This window comes from Ischnura elegans, chromosome 3 (genome assembly GCF_921293095.1).
Source record: "Ischnura elegans chromosome 3, ioIscEleg1.1, whole genome shotgun sequence".
Classification (NCBI taxonomy): Eukaryota; Metazoa; Arthropoda; class Insecta; order Odonata; family Coenagrionidae; genus Ischnura; species Ischnura elegans.
In genome coordinates, this window is record NC_060248.1 from 119,204,276 (window position 1) to 119,222,795 (window position 18,520).

The 18,520-nt window shown below is 37.8% G+C and overlaps 1 protein-coding gene across 3 annotated transcripts; it reads left to right on the top strand.

The window, feature by feature from the left end:
• Positions 1-6,017: 6,017 nt before the first annotated feature.
• On the top strand, positions 6,018-18,123 carry LOC124156446 (sulfated surface glycoprotein 185-like). Of its 3 annotated transcripts, none has more exons than XM_046531003.1 (6): positions 6,018-6,112; positions 7,937-8,020; positions 8,996-9,130; positions 13,418-13,846; positions 17,097-17,255; positions 17,455-18,123. In XM_046531003.1, the coding sequence occupies exons 1-6, from the start codon at positions 6,109-6,111 to the stop codon at positions 17,595-17,597; spliced, it is 954 nt and encodes a 317-aa protein (XP_046386959.1). In that variant the 5' UTR covers positions 6,018-6,108; the 3' UTR covers positions 17,598-18,123. The 3 variants fall into 3 exon arrangements, with proteins under 3 accessions (XP_046386959.1, XP_046386960.1, XP_046386961.1); XM_046531004.1 differs by having other exon boundaries at positions 9,002-9,130; XM_046531005.1 differs by having other exon boundaries at positions 17,097-17,214; positions 17,455-17,540.
• The last annotated feature ends 397 nt before the right edge of the window (positions 18,124-18,520 follow it).

The window sequence follows — 18,520 nt, forward strand, 5'->3', positions numbered from 1 at the left end:
GTTTATTGCGCGTAGAGAGTGTAAAATTACTAAATTGGCATTCCGGAATCGAATAAGTACACCTCAGATGAGCGGTAATAACCTTTTCGAGCACTTCATTCACGACAGGGTGGGAGCCTCGGTAATGGCCTCTCTACATTTCAAAAATCTCAGCCCTTGTGTAGAAAACTTCACCGCTTGTATCTATGAGTGGACAAAATGTATAATGAATGCAAATTTCATTTATTACAAAATAATAATATCTTAATGGACACTGTTTATATTATAGCTTACCCGTTGCTATGCGGCCATTGCGGCCGGATGGATTCCCTTTCGGCTTGCCATGCATCTTTTATCATAAAACTCTTTTTACATATCGATGGCAGTTGATTTCTTTTACATTACTTAGTTTATTCTTCAATTAAAAATATATACAAAAATCACGTTACGATTCCGTCCGATTATATAACTTTTTTCTAACTAAATAAAACTTTTCATCGTGAAAAATCAACGAAGTTCCAATCATGATAATTAATTTCTCCACGGCTATTTTCTCCAAAATATGAATAGTGCTTCGCTTTTCTCTCACTTTGACACTTAGTTCTACGCGAAGGTGCACACATACCAACCCTTTAAATGCACTGTTATGCAGTTCAAACATCCTATTACACAACCTAATATTTAAAAAACCCCATTTCAAACTTTTATTTTTGGACTTTTGTCCACTTAAAGTGGGGTTTGGCCCCACTGTGCGTCGGCCACATATGATCCCGCACCGTCTTCAGTTCCTCACGTGCCTATAACCGTCACTTAATATATATATATTTATTTTCACCGTCGCGCAGAATAAAGTGAGCCTTGACCCATAAACTTTGATTTTATTGGTACTAGAACGATATTACTATAACTTTTGTATCACTTTAATGGCGACTAGCTCACGGATACATAACACATCGTAGTCAACAAGATGAAACAATAGGGAATCATAAATGAATAATTGCCCTGGATATTGAATTGGCTCAATGTAATCAACAGATTAATATAATCCATCCCTTTGTTGTAAATATATTGTTTTTATAATCGCATTTAGAAATATCGTATGTGTCCAATCCCTTGATAGATTCGATTCCCAAAAATTGTCCTTATGCAAATGGATATGACTGGTGGATCCAAGTCAGTCCAACATTTCATTTGATAAGTTGCCTCATGGCATATATTAAGCTAAGCTGGTTACTGTCGCAATAGAGCAACGCACTCCTTCCTCCAAAAGATAAGGTTTTGGAAAAAGGGAGCAAGGAGCTGATTGCACTCTTATCTTAATGGCTGCCTAAGAAAACCGCACCCTCCGCAAATCATTTTCTGAGAAATTAATTAAGCTATCCATGGTCTTCTCCGCATTGAAGGGCTGAGGAAATTCATAACAAAAGTCATTTGAAGGGCATATCCTCAATTTAAGTTATCAGTGTCCATAGCAAGCAAACGAATAATGTGAATAAGTGTTGTAGTATCCAGGGCCAGGATTAGGAGTTTGGTCAGGCAAAAATCAGTTTGCCTCTAAAAACAATACATCCGTAACCTATTTTTCAAGATGCGGTTGTTCCTTACACTCTGTGTGTTTGCTATTAAGAATTTTTATTAATATTATTGTTTAATTAGTTACAAGTTAATAATTATTGTTAAATAATTTAATTAGAAAAATGAATTAACGATTTAAAATAAACTTTCAAAATTTTGCCGCCCCCTGAAATCTGCCGCCAGGGGCAAGTGCCTTTTTTGCCCCACCCGAGTTCTGGGCATAGTGAGGTATCTTAATGTTTCTTTCAGAGCGTATGCAATGTGGAGGAATAGCGATAAATGCGTTCAATAATTTCGACATTTTTGTCCATTGGGCGTTTCACTATGTCCCACGCTCCGATCTCCTGAAATTTCCTAAACTCTTGTTTCATGGCTTCTTCCCAGTGTTTGCTCTTTGGTTCATTCAGTGCTTCCTCTACAGAAATTGGGTCCTTAATAAGATCATCAGTTTTCGCTGGGCAACACCTTTCGTCACATGCATACCTCCTATTGCAATATCTAGTGGGGAATAAAAGGGTAGATCTTCTTAGCATTGGTGCTGACTGAGGTTCATGATTGTTTTTACTGTCATGATTGATAAGGAAATCAGCATCTTCTCCTCCTAAAACTGATTTGACATCTGTCATAGTGCCTATATCGTCATTTTTGCAGCTTGTTTTGTTTCCATCGAAGTCTTCCTCATTTTCATCCTCTGATTAAAAAACAAATCCTTCCAGGAAGATGCCCAGATAATTAGTGTTTTCTTCTTGCTGTTGTGGAGATTTCATTTGTTTGAAAGGAAAGGACTTTTAAAAAAACATGACATTCCGAGAGACAATCATCTTCTTTTCTTTCATTTTGTATAATTTGTAACCTTTCTTGCCACACTCAAGGCCGATAAACACACACTTAATTCCTTGTGGTTCTAATTTGTTGAGTTGATGTAGTGCGAACGGTGCAGACCAAGCTTCGCATCGAAAAACTTTGATGCATTCTAGGTCCTTGGGTGTCATCTCCCTCCCTTTCCTCATTTCTAATGGGGTTTTACCTTCAATGACAGGTGTACAGCATCTGCTTCCTAGGTATAAAGCGTAAACTACCGCTTCAGTCCAGACATTTAGGGGCAGTCCCGATCTGATGAGCATACACCTCACCATATTCAGCAAGGTTAGATTAAGTCGCTCAGCCCTGCCATTCTGCTGAGGTGTTCTCGGTATGTAATACCGGTGCTCTATTCCATTTTCTTCCATGAATATTTTAATTTCTCTTGAAATATATTCACCCCCATTGTCTGACAGTAATATTTTGATCTTCTTCTCATGCTTTCTTTCATTTCTAGCGAGATAGTTTTTAAACTCACTTACGGCTTCATTTTTCCTTTTGATGGGTTTCACTTCAGCATATCGTGAATAATCATCCAGAAATGTGATGATGTATTTAGATCCCCCAATAGACTGAACAGATATCGGCCCCATGATGTCAGAATGCACAAGCTCAAGCACATTTGAGGCATGGGATTCACTTGTCTTGAATGACAATCTCTTTAGTTTTCCTTCCAGACATATATCACATTTGGACATGGACTGCTTTGTCTCACAAATTTCAGGTAAGTTATTCATATGCCCAAATCTGTCATGCCATAATTCAGCCCTGGAACATTTTTCATCAATTATTTTCCCGTTCTGCTTCGCTTTCAAAATATTCTTTTCGTCATTTAAAAAAAATGATCACACTTCAATTCGTACATTTTATTATTCTTGCTCCAGGAGGCAGACATGAACAATTTTTCATCCTCATATATTTTCTTTTCTCCATTTTCTGTGATTATGGTGTATCCTCTCTCTTCCAATCTCCTTTCCGATATAAGTGTGGAATCAAGATCTGGAACTAAATACACCCTTTGCAAAATGATTCGGTATCCTCCACAATGTCTCATATAATTGTGCAATCACAGTGCCTCTCCCCATTACCTGTATGTATTCACCATTAGCTGTTTTTACTTTTCCTCTATACCTTCGGTCCAGTTTTTGAAGTAGTTCCTCATGAGGCGTTAAGTGGTCACTAGCTCCTCCATCAATAAAGATGGAGGAGCTAGTGACCACTGATGGAACAGAAACGAGTACTCTTTATTGAAGTGTCTATGCCTGCTATGAGAGCCTTTGCCGTAATGATTTTGATTGATGCTTTCTTTACTGTACCTTTCCTTGTTTGTTGCCTCTTTTCTGCAAATTCACTGCCACTTACATTACTTGAGCTAGAATTTGATTCCATATCTGCAGATCTTGCTGCTATTTTCGGTGATTGGTACTTCCTACCCTTTTTATGAAATGTCTTTCTTTCCTCAAAATATGGGCATTCACGAGCAATATGCCCTGGCTCTTTACATGCACTTTTTTATTTAAGGAATTGTGGCTCTCCCTTCTTGCCTCTTCGGCCATTAATCTTGCCATAACTTCTTCTAGATCTATATCTTCTCTCTGGCCTATTGTATTGCTTAGTAATTCATATTTCTCAATCAGAAGACCATCGATGATAAATCTTGCTATTGTTTTATCGTCAGAATTAGCCTTGGATACCTTCAATCTCCTGTTTAAATAAAAAAAATTCAAAATATTCTTCCACATGCTCATCCTCTTCTTTCTTAATGAAAATCAGTTCCCGAAGTAATAGGGTTTGATTAATGGGTCCAGACTTAGTATATAATTTTTCTAATTTGTGCCACATAAATTGTGCGACATTAACATCGCCAACAAAATCTACTAACTTAGAATTTAAGGTTAATAGTATGATTGGCACTGCCCTATCATTCTTCTTTACCTCTTCTGATGAGAAGGTATCAGTTTCATCGTCATCACCTTCTTGCAAATAACCTTCCCAGCATCCTCTTTTGACGCAGTATTGCTTTGGTGGTCAGCGACCACGAAAAATAATTCGTTTTATCCAACTTCACGTACTTTCGCACTGCTTCGTCCTCTGACATTCCGATTCATCAGCTTCGGCGTCGCTCGCTTCAACTTGTCACCTTTTCGGATTTACTTATTTTCTTTCGCTTTACTTGTCTTTCTATTCTTCTGAGCGCTTAAGTCTCATAATCTGTTAAAATATTCTTGTCCTTTTATTCCACCACTTTCACAGACTCAAAATACGATAACTATACTTACATCGAATAATCGAGTAAACATAACAACAAAACAAAAGAAGAACACAAATCGAGTGAATGGGAAACATTACTAATGTGACCAACACACATACCAATGAATCCATGTATTTAACATATGCAAGTGGAGGAATGGTTCTCATGCTTCCAAAAGTTCTCATACATCGTAATGCCTCTTTCTTCTATTGAGTTGAATGGAGGCGAGTTGGTTAGTCGGAATATTTTTTTTAGATTTATGTTCCCTTTGGCATGTTTGAAAATAAATCGTAATTAACTCTACATCTATCTACATCTACATTATACGGGGCGAGCCGCTTCAATAGGCGTGTGACGAGGGGTGTAAGGACATCAGATGTTAACAAAAGAGAAGCAAATCCTCTGGAGAAATACCACCTAGAGAAAGAGAAATCTTTTATATCTTCAGGGAAAAACGACTCCAATGTCTAGCCTTTCGGAAAACTGTATCTGCTTTATTGTTTCTTTTCAACATGGAAGTATTGTGGGTTTTTAACGTGGTGTTCTCCATATCGTTCTGAAAGATAGTCATTCTCAATGGCACCATAAGTATATAAATACTTCAATCCATAGGTGCGGAAAATTATGCCAATAGATTTTTGTGTTGAATTCCCATTGATAAAGGTAAAAATTGTAAAACTTCCCGAAGTCTAAGAATAATAGAACCAAATTATACCTCCAACCATACCATAGGTTGTCGCAATGGACTTCCTCTAGTACAGATTCTCGTTCGGCTAAGACCGACAATTTGGAGCATCGTATTGCACATTTTTCGTTAACTGCCAGCAATCCCTTTCAACCTAAACATATACGTATCCCAAAACACCCGTGATTGAAAATCATATACCTATACTTATAATGCATAGTCAGCGACTTTGTTTTTTTATTCCAAATAGTGAGTTTTCGTGTTTTTGTATGGAATAAATTTGGCGTGTAGGATATTGTTTTTATATTGTTTCCGACAAGTGTAAAATTATAGGATTAGATTTATATGTTGGTGTAGATTACAATGTAGAGCGCGAACGGATATCATGCCTTCAAATATATTAAATCATTAGTTAATACTAATTACCCATGAAATTCGCGAACAGCGTCAGCTAACTGCAGTCACCATTTGGAGTGATAATGCTTGATATCAATAGCCTTTGACCTGCGTATCAAATTCATTCACGCATATCTGTTCTGGGTAGACGAGGAAATGTATCAAATGAATTTGAGGTCATCATTAATTTTTTACGGGAAACGTTGTGATAATATTTTTCGACGTATGCCTATTCTAGGAGTTGTATGATACATTTATCAATTTAATTACTTGTGAGAATCGGTTGCTAAATGTAGAATGATTAGAGTGAGGCCTTTAGTTGTGACTTTAGTGATCTTCAGTCAGTAGCTGAGGCACGACAATGGGTGAGTGGGTATGCATGGACTGACTGAGAGAATACGTGGCTTACTGTAAGTTCTTGATAATTCAACAGAGACACGTTAGCGCGTTTTTACTATCGTGTATTGCTTATGGTGATCAATTATTGCTTGTACTGCGCATGGATCTCTCATCATGTTTTTCCGTGTCCTTAAGTACGCAGAATTATAATAACATTAATCTGGATTCGTACTGAGGTCCCCGGAATGAGCACAGAGTATTTGAACAATTTTAATACACGTCATCTTTTTTGCGGAATAAGTGTACTCAAAATGAGGGGAGACTAATTAAAATCCTGATATAGGCGGATAATTTTACCGATTTGGACTCGGGTATTTATGCAGCTAAGGGATAGAGCGTTTCATTTTTGCTGAATTCCCTAATTTCTAATTATTCCCTAATGGACACATCTAATTTTTCATGCCCATACTTAAATATGGAAAACTAAGGCTTTTATTGGGTTCTCTCATCGTATCTATTTTGTCCGCGAGGTAGGCTATTATGAATGTATGTGGTACTTGATCTGTCTTCTGCGCTGAGAATCGATTATTTCTCTCTCTATCCTATATTATCAGTCCATTTCGAAGGAATAAGTAGATTTTTGTTGTATATTTTTTTGGAATTCTCCTCAAAATACATTTAGACATTTTTATCTATGAATTTGGTGTCAGAAAAAACTATGCATTGTTACACAATCTATCCATTACTCCCAATGTGACGAGAAAGTTCCCGAGGGATAGGAAGCTAATGGACGATAAGAATTTTGTAATCACAGTGCTTTATTAATTTAGCTTATTTTTATGGCATTTGATCGTGGATTTATTACTTTTCGCGATTGAGTCTACTTGATACTAACTTGAAAATTTAATAAGGTATTGATGACCCTTTTATTCGCATAACATAGCTTTATGAACAACGTAGCTGTGAGGTAATTGTTTTTTGTCTGCGAGGTATGCTGTTATAAATTCACTTTGTGCTTGGTCTCTCCATTGCGCTGAGAATTAAGTATTTCACTCTCCATACTATATTCTCAGTCTATTTCAAACAAAAAGTAGACTTTCCATGTAGATATGCTAAAATTCTCCTGAATTTATTTGAAGATATCTTTATTTGTATGCATAATGTGGTCAGAGAGAAAGTTTATGGTATATGTGACGAGAAGGTTTCCAAAGGGATTCATAGTGGAGAGATATTAAATATTTTATGAGCATTGAGCTTGATCAATATTATGCATTTTATGGTGTTTTACCGTGAATGTATTGCCTTCCCTGTTTGAGTTTCTTTGATAGTAACTTAGAGAGACCTTTTGATAGACCCTTTTAGGGCCAGCGGGCCGTTCTATCGGGTAAGGGGGTATGTGCGAAGAGTGCCATGGTCCGATAAATGGGACGGTCTTTTTAACCTTCATACCTTTCCTTTTTTGTGCTTCGTGTAGGTTTTTAAAAACTAATTTGATACTTGTAATGTAACATACCCGTAAATTTTAAGGGCACATAAAAATGTTAGTGTCAATGAATGCGTAAGAGGCTTTATATAAATTTTTGTGTGCAAGCCTACAAATTATGCTAAAATGACCTGAAAATCTTAAGCATACCAGGAAAAGGTGACACTAAAACGGTTATTAAGGTAGTGATTACCCTGTTACTCTCAAAAAATGTTGTAGCTTAATTCACAACGTGATTGAGGAAGGAATGAGTTATTCTAAGCCTTTATGGTGGAAAATACGTACAATAGGTGGGCTACAGTGCTTAGCGCAAACCGAGCAAACGTTTAATGACATAGTCACTAACAACTGTCTTATTTTTCTTAAGGTTACTCTGGGTTTCGGTATTGCTTTGCAGTCGTGTCGACTGTACTCTTCTTGTGTTCCTTTCTTCCCAATGAGTGTAATGGAGGTAATTATATTTTCTACCACTTCTTGATAATTTATCTTTAATTCTTTTTGTTAGCCATGCATTCGAATTTTCTGTGAAAATATCATAGTCAATGTGTCAGCTGAGAATCCAGAGGAAGTAGCTTTAGAAGGAAAATAGTTTTTCTTTTCCGCAGTAAATCTATCATTTCTTTTTTGTATTTGACGCAGTGTGTTATCAGCAGACGCGTAATGAATGCATGGCAAGGTCAGTCGAAACTGAATGAAATTAGGGCATAAGTATCAAAGTAAATTCTTTTCAGGCTTAATACCAAATTAGACTTTTTTTATATTATACGAGCCTCTTGGTGTTTATCTCGAGGGATTCTAATGAAACGAATGCATTGCTTCTTATTTCTTTTATCAAAGACAATTTGTGAATATGATGCACCTGAGTTAGTACCAAACTCGGCATGAAATACTTTTATTACCTACAATACTTTTTTGGTAGGAGGAAATTTATATAAATTTATTACAAAAATTCGCACTTATTTAGTACCATTTAGTATCAAAACACACTCAATAATTATCGTTTCACTAAATTTACAATGCTAATTATAATATCTTCAAATGTAAGGAATTTTTATTTCCCAAAAATCAGGTGTAATCGACAATTCTCTGTGAGCGTTGATTGTCTGCTAAACAAAATGGTTTCATAAAATTAATGTTGTAAATTTTCACTATCTGCCATTATTATTAATGATTTAAATGTATTTTTTGTAATGGACGGTTGTGTTTTCTCATAAAAATGTTGTTGGGTGAAATAAAAATAAAAAAATGCATGTTTGTGGCTTCCATTACATTGCATTACATATTTGGTTCCTCGATTATAGAAATTAATTGCGCCCCACATGATTAGGTGCTGAATTCAGTGCTTAGCTGGAGAGTTTAACCATGTTTTATCCAAGCAGCATTATGGCCATTTTGACCATATATCTCTTTCTTATATGTTGATTAGCCGAAGTTATGGAGAGCTGCCCTTCTTTGGAGTCACTTCGAAGATGCCAACTTGATTCCGACTGTTTGCAGGGGGGCAAATGTGCCGAGATGAATGGAACGCTGGGCGTCTGCCTCGCGTCACCACACCTTCGAGGTCAGTGTCCATACTCATGGTTGTATCAATCATTCATGATTTCGCGATTATCCACGGGACCAGGAGTGGTTTGTAAGACTTAATCCGGGAAGAAAGTTGAAATATTTTTTTTACATTAATTTCCTAAATCTCCAATTACGGCGAAGTTTTATGTCAATGGATTTCACGATAAAAAAGCACTATGGCGGACAAAAGTTTGCCGAAAAAAGTTTTGCCGCCACTTTCGGTCCAGCTAGCGTGGCGTATCTGCAATCATAGGTCGCAGGTTATTCTTCGTCGACATACTGCTGACGTATTTGTCTCCATGTCATGATATTTAGCTCTCCGCTAATTAGTAAAATTATTATTACGTATGATTGCTGTGCTGTGTGCGTTGCTGGCTTACGTCATGGTCAGCACTGTCCTTGAGCAATCCTGGAACTTCGAGGATGACTGTTTTGGAGATTTCCTCGATGTGATCGGAGCAGTGTGTAAATGATCTCAATACTGGGATTTCATTCATTAATTTTTTTTACAAATCGTCATTTTTGATGTTTCTTCGTAACGAAAATATTTATTTCATTCACTTCATTTCATTTATTTCAGCTTCCTTTGTTGTTTCTTTACGTAATAGGCCGCTCCTTTCAGGGGCCGTGAAAAGTATAATTGGTCATGTATAAGAATTACAGGTATAACAACATATGGATTTTTATTTCCTAAGGCGTTTCGGAGTTAGACAGAGATTAATATTCTGGAGATGAGCCCGTGTCTTGAAAGTTTTATTCCGAAAATGCGTTGCGTGCTCCCTCATTGCTATTGTCTTGTCCTTTTTTTTATGCCTAAATGTTTTGTGCAGTTTTCCCATTCAACAGCCTGTTGTTCTATACGTAGGCAACTGCCAGTATCTGTTGTAGTGGGTATATTTTCAGGACGGATGGAAATTAATTTGTAACTTCAATGTGAAAAAACATGTAATCTCTATCGTTAAAATTCACACACACTGAAAACTCATATTAAAAAATCAACAAAAACAACAATGCACGTAGTAACACAGAAATCAACATTGAAATTGCATTCGCTTATACCAACACTCCACAATTTCCATGTTAAACTTACACTTCACACATACCTATGTTCTCTTTTAATTTTATAAAACTGATGAAATGGCAAACGTTTTGTGAAGATGTCTGCCTACTGGTTTTCTGACGATATATACACCACATCAATGACATTTGTTTTGACAGAAAATCACATTTGGGCTTTTCCTTTAGTAAAGGGGTTTGCTTAGGTTTGAAGATATCAAGCTTAAATTTATGCAATAGTTTTTCAAGATATCCTGTCTGACTTAAAAAACATTGAATCTCCTCTGCGTTCAATTTTATTTCCCAAAAAATACTTCAATTCACCTAAATCCTGTCAAAAACGAAAAAAAGTCTTCTTTACGTCTTCGTTACAAAAAACTATTTTATTCGTCTTCTATATCCCAAGGCCGCACAACAATCACTTTTCATATTGGCAACGTAAATAAAAAACAAAACAAACATTCATCATCACCTTGAACGTAAAAATGCAAAACCCTACAAAATATTAATTTTCACATTACAACACCTCCCCTCGTTCGAGGATGATGGAAAGGAACACAAAAACATCATACATAACTTCGTAACTTTAGTTGTGAGTTTCTTACTCCAACTTAATTATGCCCATTTCTTTGGCAAACAATAATGTCTTAGGTCCAGACAAACTCTTTGTCAAACAGTCTGCAATGTTACTATCAGATTTCACATATTTCAATGAAATCTCTCCCTCCTTCACAGCCTCTCGGACATAGTTGTATTTTACCACGAAATGTTTACTCCTCTCATTTACTATGTCATTATTGGCAATGTATATGGCACCTTGGTTATCACAAAAAATGGTGCAGGTCTTTGGAATGAGGCTGCTTTGCTTCAATTCACAAAAAAACGGCCTCATCCACTGGATTTCACACACACATTCATAAATAGCAATATACTCAGCATGCGTGCTTGAGGTGGCTATGCTTCTCTGCTTCCTACTTTTCCAAATCATTGCTCCACCTCCCAGCATGATAACATACCCAGTGACAGACTTTCGATCATCTCTATCCCCTGCCCAATCTGAATCACAATAGCATGCAAAACCTTCACCTTTCCTGAAAACAAGTTGATAATCACATGTACTCTTTAAATATCTCATTACATGTTGAACTCCATTCCAATTTGTTACAGTGGGGTTGCTACAGCATTGACTAAGTTTGCACACTGCGTTTGCAATATCTGGACGAGTATTGGTACTCAAGTATAACAAGCTGCCTATTGCACTCTGGTATTTCTCCTTGCAAAAAATTTCTCCTTCTCCTTTACTCTCAAAATTTGCACCTGCTTGTAGTGGACAAGAAACACCTTTACCTTCTAACATATAAAAATCTCTGAGAAAAGACATGACATACTTCTTCTGACTCAAAATGACAGTTTCCCTGTTTGGTCTGGTGAATTGGATGGACAAAAATGTGTTCACCATACCCAAGTCCTTCACCTGAATTAAGGATGCAATTTCATTTTTGAACACACCTACTTCTTCCTTCTCACCTATAATCAAGAAATCATCAACATATGTTCCAACAATTACATTGCTCCTTAAGTACACACAAGGGTCACTGATACATTTCACAAACCCTAACTCCACCAAAATCTTACTGAGAAACTCATACCAATTTCTCCCTGACTGTTTTAAACCATAAAGGCTCTTCTTCAACCTACAAACAAAATAATCTCTGTTTACAAATCCCTCATCTTGAATTCGTTCATCAATTTATCGTTTACATCAGTCACTACCTGAAAATCATTACGAGAGATTACAAAATCATCAACGTATAACAGCAGATACACGGTAACATTGCACTCAATTCTCACATAAAAACATCTTTCAAATTGACACTGAACAAAACCAAGTTTTTTTTACAAAACCATAAAATTTAGCATTCCATTCTTTAGGGGCTTGCTTTAAACAATATTATGTCCTTTTCAATTTGCACACCAAGCCTTCTTCAACCTTTACTCCCTATGGCGGAGACATATAAATATCTTCCTTCAGCACACCATGTAGAAAAGCATTCTTAAAATCAAGTTGATGCACAAAATATTGCTTATGATTAGATACAGACAAGACGGTCCTCAGAGTTGATAATTTTGCCACAGGAGCATATGTATAGGAATAATCTAAACCTTTCCTTTGTGAACATCCCTTAACATCAAGTCTTGCCTTGTATCTCTCAATGTCTCAATGTCAATCATTCTTAGAGATGAACCGGCGAGAGGAATCTCTAGACATGTTATAAGAGGAAAAGTTACTTCTAGAGGAGAGCGGAGGAGACAGAGGGTTTGGATGGGACATGTACTAAGCGGGAAAGAGATGCCAAACACTGCGTTTGAGGTAAGAGTATTTGTTAAGCTGGAAGAAGAGAGGAAGCGAATAGGCTTTATAGTTATAATAGAAGGGGATTGTCTTAATTAATGAGGGAAGTTCAATGTGGGAGGGAGGACGAACCGGGGCGATTCTCAAAATGCTCCTGATGCGGCATGCAAAAGGTAAACATGAAGAATACAATAAATATATTTAAAAAACGCTTTTTTGCGCAAATTTAGCGTATTATTACACTATAGTTTAGTTAACTAGGGTTGCCTGTTTTTGTTTCATCGATGATATCTTGAGATTGACTTTTAACCCACTTTCGATCGTGGCTTGGAATGATGCAAACTTGCTTACTTCTGAAAACAGAACTATACTCAATAATTAGACATTTGAAATTTTGTTCCATTCTGATATAATTAACTAGATATCCATATGGAAAAAATTAATTTTCTAAAGAGATGCCGTTAGTTATAATTTTTGCTGAAATTTCTTTAACAGCTCTAGCTTAATGGATTTCACTGATTTGACAATATAAAAGCAGAAAATAAAAATTGAGCAAAAAGATAAAAAATAGCCTTTTTTCAAAAAAACAATATCAAATGCGCTAAAAAGTAAAAAATTATGCTCTTCATCGCTGACTTTTATCGTCTTGGTGAACTTACACCAACAGATCTCAAGAAGTCTCAGAAGTCCAAGAAGAGGAGAAACATTAATGGAAGTGATAAAAATATTTCCGATCCCCGACTTCACCCGAAATAAGTAGTTAATTTGTAAGCAATGGTCTGAGAATGCTTCAATCATTCAATGAAAACATTTTCATCCAATGAATTCGTAAAAAAACGCGACGTTTTGGTGATTCTTCTCAATGACATTCAGGAGCGGAAGGCGGTCGCAACGGATCCTCCCTGGAGCGGGGGCGCTGCGTGCAGGACGAGGACTGCGGCCAATCCTCCCGCATCAAGTGCTGCCACTTCCCACCGCACTCCTACGATGGCCTCTGCATAGACGTGCTCCTCCCCGCCTCGGACCGCCGCCGCACCAAGGGCTGTGCCACCAATCCCAGCGGACGACCCTTGCCCTTCAACGTCGGGCTGCCTTCACTGCCCCACTCCACCTCCCTACCTCCGCCTACGGCCTCCTCCATACCTCCGACTCCCACCTCCAACTCATCTCCGCCTCCGCCCTCTACCCCCGTCGCCCCCTACCCTTCTCACTTCCAGCACTTGTACGTGACCCCCCCCGGACCCCCGCGCCGTTATCGCCCTCTCATCCCCCAACCCACTCCGTCTACTCAGCCACTTACCGGTAAGCGAATGGATACGAGTATATGAAGTAGATTTATGCTTCTTTGGGCCACCCTTATAGGCTTATAGTGTCTCCCAGGACAGAATCCAGTGAGGTTCCTCACTGAGATTCAGAATGGCAATTCATTAAATGAATCCCCCAAATGGAAGGGAAAGATAAGTTATGGATCCTCCTTGTTCGACATTCTCCTCCTTAATAGCCGAATTCGATGGATCGAAAAACAGAACAATAGTGGTGTCTTTATTTTTAAGAGTGTATGAATCTTGGAAATAAAAAAAATGGTGAACAAGCCCATTGAAGAATTAGCATGAGTCTCCTCTATGAAATCAGGACGAAAAGCCATTAAAAAGGAGTCATGCCAGTGGTATTTGCCCTATACATTTTTAAACTAATAAATACCAGAATAGTGAATTCTCAATTAGTGCTCTTTATCAAATTTACTGAGGGTGCTACCATTTGGAACTATAAGCATTGGTTTGACTCCGTGGTTTTACCTTGGTGATGAGAGGTGATCACATATATCAGAATATTTGTCAAATTGAATGAGGTAATTTCGTCCCTTATGGCTTGCCTCTCTTTATCTCTAATCTCTACGTAGTATAGTATCTATAATCTCTAGTATACGAGAAAGTATCACTGCGTGCTTCGGCCATAGCCATGGACTACAGTTTGTATTGTTATCTTTATTTCCTCATTTTTAGGGGTACTAAGCTCCCTCATTCCCTCCCTTATATATGCATACTCCTGAATGGTGCTAATGACTTTTTGTCACCTTTGCCTTGTGCTAAAATCACCCTCCAGTATTTCTGATAACGTGATTCTTCGGCTTCATCTTACTTCTTTTTTCTCTTCTGTGCTTCAGCATTGTTCTTACCAATTAAGTCGCTGGTTGGTAATTTGCTGTTCCTTGATGCATGCTTATGTCTCAATAAATTAGATCTGAAGTTAATAATGGTTTAAAAAAACTGGAGTATTTCCAATGTAGGGCTTGTGATAGGGATGGATGGATCCAGGTGGGGATCAGATCCTTGATTTCAGGTGTCGGATCTTCGGATATTTTCGGATCCAAATGCTTTTTTTTTTAACTGCCTACTATTATTATTTTAAAATGAAGTAATTATTCAAGTTTCTTCAGGGCAAATGCAATAAAAGGAATGCTATTTAGAATTTCCTCAACATTTCAATATTTTTAAAATTTCCTCACACACGTTTTCCCGAATTTGCTCACTTTCTCACTCCCTGAATTTCATCGCTTGTGTTTCAGTCGCAGATTCGTCAGTAGTGGTGAGGGGGATTTTGCGCTTCCCCGCGATAGCTTCACGGCACAGCGCACGCACATGGCATATATCGAGTTCTCCCTATTGAAATAGAAATGTTACCACACTTTGGAAAGCATTTGTATTAGTATAGTTTATAATTGAATCAAATTGCAAGTAGGCAATATGCAACACAATTAATAGCTATTTAAAGACGTCAATCTTGAGAACCGCTCAGAGAGGAGTGGGGCAGCAGAAGCACGTATAGTGTGTGATTGAAAGTTAAAACAAAACATATAGTATAACGGCTAAAAATAACATTTCGTTATTTACGATCGGAGTACTTCGTGTTTAATATCCAATATTTTTTATTCTTCTTAGTTTTTTAGGTACTTCGCAGATATGCTATTTAGATTGAGATATTATGAGAAAGTGAAAAAAGTAATAATTCCATTCGAGGTGCTAGTTGCCATCGTCGGGGGGAGGAAAGGGACGGGCGAACGGACCCGCCAGCTACCTGTGCCGGTCCCATACAGTTTTTTTGTCGGTCCTTTCCTCCCCTCCTTTGCTCGCAGCTCAGGTACTTCGCGGGCCAGTGCGCCAACTTACCAGGGGACAAACACGTCCGATCTCCTAACTTTGCGACTTCTTAGGCTTCTAGGCGAAACCGGACGGGCTACCCGGTGTACGCAGTTTGAGTTTCCAGTCAGTCTCGACTTGAGTGAAAGTGCTCATGAAACGCTTGTTCCTTTTAAAATTGTGATTTTTGGACTGTATTTAGTACTGGTATAGCCTTGTTGTAACTATAAAGCTTTGTGTCATTCAATTCGAGCTTAAAAAACAAAAATACTGTCAGAAATGCGTCGTCTTTGGTCTCATTCATTTTTGAATCCTGTCATCCAATTGCCGAAAGCTATCGTTAAGGCCGCTTTACACGGGGCACGGAATTGCGCAGGTTAGAGCTGCATTAATTTCTAAAATGGTGTGGAATTGCGCGAATGCATGAACGAAATTAGAACAGGGGCTATTTTGCCGTCTCGCATCCACGCATTCTCGCATGTGTTCCAGCAATTCACCACTTTACATGACGCAATTTTTATTGCGCCTTCGCACGTTAGTCAAATTGCGCAATTCCGTGTACCGCTTTAAACGGCCTTTGGGTTGAAGAGGTGACTCACATACCTGTTGCCTTCAGAAACGGAGTGAATTTGAAGCAGGTAGGCTGAATAAGGTCAATCGGTGAGACGGGGAGGGACAAGTGAAGCTTCCACCGTTCTCTTCTAACTTGATATTTTCTTTTAAAAAAACTTTGGAGACATGGGCCTAGAGTTGATGGAGGGCCGAGGGAGTGGGTCAGTGATTTTGTGATATCTGCAGCGTAGTGACTTTCGAAGTGGTTATTATACTTCGGCGCCAAGCTTCCAACTATGGTTGATCAATCTCTTAGGAAGATTCATGCTGCGTGACTGTCGTACTTTGCTTAAAAATTTTCCATGGCTGAAGTTCTGTCTCGTAATCCCTGCGAGAGCTTTTAAAACGAAGGATTTATGATTAGGACAAGCATCGCAATGTATTGGTGCATGCGAAAAGAGAATCGTTGGGTATGAGTGTGGGGCGTTGCATTCACGAAAACTTTCACTTAAAGTTTCGGATCCAGATCCGATGCCTTCCGCGACATTTGATCCAATGTAACCGTTCCGACGATCCCTAGTTTTTAACCCAATGAACAATCTCCAATATGGAGGTCCTGAGTTTTTGCTATGGCTTTTCCCTCCTCTTGTCTTTGATGGTCTGATACCTAAATAAAAGTTTGCTGTGCTTATTTTGGTTTACCCTGGCTATTTCACTTCCCCACCGCTAGCAATATTTACTCAGCATGCCCTTAATTACCACCCGGTGAGTCATCGATTGGAGACTAATAACTCCAAATGGGTTCAGTGAATGTTTCAATGGTGAATAATAACACTTTGCACCTTTTTTTCTCAATGCCAAAGAGGTAATGTGCCCACCCAACATTTCTGCTGCCTTCCTGAGGATTGAATGCCAAACTGATGCACACTGCGGCAATTCAGGAGAAGCCAAGTGCTGCCCAACAACGGCTGGGAAAAAAATGTGCGTCCAAATAATCAGCATACCAACCTCGTCGAACAAGAGTGAGTCTCAATGACAGGAAAAACTTCCTATGAAATTGATTTGATCAGCTACATACATAACGGTTCAATATTTTAGGAAACAGTCATGCTATTACATAGATAATTTTTTACAAACCTTGAAGTTTCATGACGTTATGTTGTCTGTCCTCTCTGTGCATTTTATGCCTAATGACTGCATTCTCTCTTTTTTCTCTACCAGGTAAACCAGGGTACTGTCCTCATAATGCTGGCCCCTGGGAATGTAGAATTACATGTACATCGGACAGAGGCTGCCCTGGATCCAGCAAATGCTGCTCGGGTAGATGTCCTGGCTCCAGATTATGTTTAGATAATGTAATATAAGGAATTCACTACTTGGCATTGATATTATCACTTGTTGTAGTGAAAAGTTGACGGCAAAGCCTTATGATAATTGTATGATATTTGATTTGAATATTTTGTGTGCTTTAGAATGCGGAATGGCTGTATAAAGTATGTTTATGTAAAACAAATATGGTACTGCTAGAAGCAGAAATGCAAAGGGCCTCCTAACTAAAAAAATGAAAAAAAATCATGAAAAATTCAATTGGAATTGAGAAGTTGCAAGATAGAGCAATTTAAAAGGAGATGTTGCAAAATGATAAATTTTTATATGTTTGGGGATATTTCACAGGGAAAGAAAATATACATCCTCCTTGCCTACGCTGAGGTGAATGGTATTGTAGTTATGCTACTAGCTGGTTTCATTCGTACTTCTCATTTTCACTTAGCTTTGTTAGGTAGTTGTATCAAATACAGTGAGTAAAATTAAAGTTAATCTTGATATGAGTAAGGTATGTAATTTTTCAACTCATTAGTCTGAAATAAAGATTTGAAAGCTAGGCTGTTACATTGCTTTATTATTCTATGGGATGCAGAAGATGTATACTGAGTACTGATGTCTGTTAAAAAGATTAAAAAAAGACAGGTTCTTCTTGGCAGAAAATGAAGCCATGTCCAATAATGTAGTATGTGCATTCTCCGATATTGTTTTTTTTCGGCCCAGAAGGGTTAATTAAGTATCCTCGAGCACATTAAGGTATTAATTTTGTGCATGCACATTTATTGTACATGTTCAGTAGTAATACTTTCATAATTGTGTTGGGAATGGGTATCAAATCTACTTCTTTTGTCCATGAGTTTTCTGTAATATCCTATTAATCAACCTGTTTGCAAGTATACATTAATGACTTCGTGTAGATGTGCAAGCACATAAGGTATTTTTATGCTCTTATTCAATGAAACAA

Bases quoted from the DNA above. Each gene is read 5' to 3' on its own strand.
- LOC124156446 (XM_046531003.1), top strand. The intron at 13,847-17,096 runs GTAAGCGAATGG...TCAATGCCAAAG, and splicing joins GTCTACTCAGCCACTTACCG to AGGTAATGTGCCCACCCAAC. The intron at 17,256-17,454 runs GTGAGTCTCAAT...TTTCTCTACCAG, and splicing joins ACCAACCTCGTCGAACAAGA to GTAAACCAGGGTACTGTCCT.